Source organism: Myotis brandtii, unplaced genomic scaffold (assembly GCF_000412655.1).
Source record: "Myotis brandtii unplaced genomic scaffold, ASM41265v1 scaffold303, whole genome shotgun sequence".
Classification (NCBI taxonomy): Eukaryota; Metazoa; Chordata; class Mammalia; order Chiroptera; family Vespertilionidae; genus Myotis; species Myotis brandtii.
Window position 1 is genome coordinate 5,077,259 of NW_005361573.1, and position 2,847 is coordinate 5,080,105.

Here is a 2,847-nt window from a genome sequence, read left to right on the forward strand (position 1 = left end):
CCCAGGGCCCCCAAGGGGTGAGCCCACCTCCATGCCCCTCAGTCTGGGGTGTGAGCTGAGCTCCAGCCCCAGGGCCCAGGGAGGGGCTGGGCAGTCCCTGGAGGGGCTCCCATTTGCATGGCAGCCCCTCCTCTGGCAGAGGGTGGGGAGAAAAGGAGGCCTGGGCAGCCCAGCCCCACTGTGGGCTCAGGGCTGTGAGCACCATGGCCTGGACTCCTCTGCTCCTCGCGCTCCTCTCTCACTGCACAGGTAGGGACAGGCCTGGGACCAGGCTTCTTTCCTTCCTGCTAAGTCTCCTGGGAAACGTCCCCTGGTCCCTGCCCATCACTGACAAGTGTCTGTGTCTGCAGGGTCCCTCTCCCAGCCTGTGCTGACTCAGCCGCCCTCCCTCTCTGCATCTCCGGGAGCCACAGCCACATTCACCTGCACCTTGAAAGGTGGTTCCAATGTTGGCGTCTATAACATAATCTGGTACCAGCAGAAGCCCGGGAGCCGTCCCCGGTATCTCCTGAGATATAAATCAGACTCTGACAAACACCAGGGCTCCGGGGTCCCAAACCGCTTCTCTGGATCCAAAGACACTTCAGCCAATGTGGGGCTCCTGACCATCTCGGGGCTGCAGCCTGAGGACGAGGCTGAGTATTTCTGTGCTGCAGAACATGGCAGTGGGAGCGACTATGCTTACACACAGTGTCCCATATGATGAGGAAGTGAGAACAAAACCCCTGGGCCCAGAGGTGGTGCTTCTGAGCCTCCATTAGGGAGAAGCTTCTGTGGAGGCCTCTGCCTGGAGATGGTGATGGACCCACAATTAAAGGACCAGTCCCACAAGGTGCCAATCACAGGTGAGGGGTCCAAAGTATCATATAACTTCTTGCCGATAGAGCAAAGGTTCCCAGGATCCCTCCCTTGGGTTTGATGAATTTGCAACTCTACCTGAGCCCTCTCTTCTTCAAGCGAATGGGGGGCAGGTGTGAGGCTTCCAAGCTTCTGATCTTCTGCGGCCTCTCCACTGGCCCGTCCTCACCCAGGAGCCCACCCAGCGTCCCCTCATCAGCAAAGGCCCCTCTGCCCCCCAGGGAGTGACAACGTTCAGGAGCCTGTGCCGGGACCAGGGGCCGAGACCAGCGGTTGTTTCCTATCAGCTCACATCCTGTGTCTGCAACTGCACATGGTCACCCAGACAGCCATGCTCCCCCACAGATTAATGTCATATGTGTGAACCCTGTGTCACTACTGACCCCTCATGTCTGATATGTTAGTGTCCACCCCGGTCATGGACACAACCTTCTTCTTCTCTGAACAAACCCACAGAAGGTTGGTCACAACCAGCACAGACTCTCAGTGACCCCCTCCTCCTCCTCTTCCCTCCTCTGCTGCTGCCTCCCTCACCCCCTCCTCTCCCTCGGGCTCCTCAGGTCCTAGGTCAGGGGTCATCCTCACGTGCGGGTTTCACGGAAAAGTGACAAGTTCCTGCTGTGGTTTTCATTCAGTGAGGTTTCTGCGGTCAACTGCCCAGACATTCATCACATCTGTACACACAGCACATTCTCACATTTGTCACTAAAATAGGACAATGAGTCAGAAAGTACAGTAGGTAAAGTTTTATATAAACATAAAAAATTTTAAAACAACTAAGGAAATCCTAACAAGAAACACAGGACACAGATATGCAGATCAGCACACACGTGATAAAAAGTCAATTCCTGAAATGAAGGAGCTGTGACACCTTCCACTGGCCACTGTGAGGCCTGCAAAAGCCATGATGTGTCTGAGTCAATCCCATCAGATCTCTGTGAACCTGCACATGCATCTCATGACCTGAAAGGTCTGGTGGAAAGTCCTCCTTTGAACTTGCCCCTGAGTGTGTTCCCGGGAAATTCCCTGAACAGCCCTGTGAGTCCTAGTAACCAGAGGAAGGTGTCCCTGGTCTGTGACGTCGGACATGAGGGTCACTGTGCACTGACTGTTGCACCATCTTCACTGGAGGGGAGACCTAATCAATCTGTCCTTTGTGTCCATGATGGCTCCTCCCACAGACGGGACTCCTCCTGGGAGTGAGGCGCTGCAGGGAGGCTCCAGTGCATCAGAGTCACAGGACCTGGGACCAGGCCAGGATGTGTGGCCAGAGACAGTCCCCTCTGAGCTGCAGGTCCAGCTGGGCTCTCAGGGCTTTGGGCCAAGGGCAGGTGTGTGCTGCCACCAGCAGGGGGCGCTGTGGGACCGCCCTGTGGTCTCAATGCAGCTGCACATTCAGGACCTTAACTAATAGGAGCCTGGGCCTGTGGCTGGGCCCTGTGCTCAGTGATGTGCTGTCTCAGCAGGTGCTTCCTCCCAGGGCCCCACAAGGGGTGAGCCCACCTCCATGCCCCTCAGTCTGGGGTGTGAGCTGAGCTCCAGCCCCAGGGTTCAGGGAGGGGCTGGGCAGTCCCTGAAGGGGCTCTCATTTGCATGGCAGCCCCTCCTTTGGCAGAGGATGGGGGAGAAAAGGAGGCCTGGGCAGCCCAGCCCCACTGTGGGCTCAGGGCTGTGAGCACCATGGCCTGGACTCCTCTGCTCCTCGCGCTCCTCTCTCACTGCACAGGTAGGGACAGGCCTGGGACCAGGCTTCTTCCCTTCCTGCTCAGTCTCCTGGGAAACGTCCCCTGGTCCCTGCCCATCACTGACAAGTGTCTGTGTCTGCAGGGTCCCTCTCCCAGCCTGTGCTGACTCAGCCGCCCTCCCTCTCCGCATCTCTGGGAACCACAGCCAGAAGACTCACCTCCCTGAGCAGTGGCTTCAGTGTTGGTGGTTACTGGATAGCCTGGTACCAGCAGAAGCCAGGGAGCCCTCCCCGGTTACTCCTCC

The 2,847-nt window shown here is 57.6% G+C and overlaps 1 protein-coding gene across 1 annotated transcript; it reads left to right on the top strand.

The window, feature by feature from the left end:
- Positions 1 to 158: 158 nt before the first annotated feature.
- On the top strand, positions 159 to 703 carry LOC102258029 (immunoglobulin omega chain). Its single transcript, XM_005869833.2, has 2 exons — positions 159 to 249; positions 351 to 703. The coding sequence occupies exons 1-2, from the start codon at positions 204 to 206 to the stop codon at positions 701 to 703; spliced, it is 399 nt and encodes a 132-aa protein (XP_005869895.1). The 5' UTR covers positions 159 to 203.
- Positions 704 to 2,847: the final 2,144 nt, after the last annotated feature.

Excerpts from the sequence above, each read along its gene's own strand:
- LOC102258029 (XM_005869833.2), top strand. The coding sequence starts at position 204 with ATGGCCTGGACTCCTCTGCTCCTCGCGCTCCTCTCTCACTGCACAG. Across the intron at positions 250-350 it reads GCTCCTCTCTCACTGCACAG|GGTCCCTCTCCCAGCCTGTG; the intron begins GTAGGGACAGGC and ends CTGTGTCTGCAG.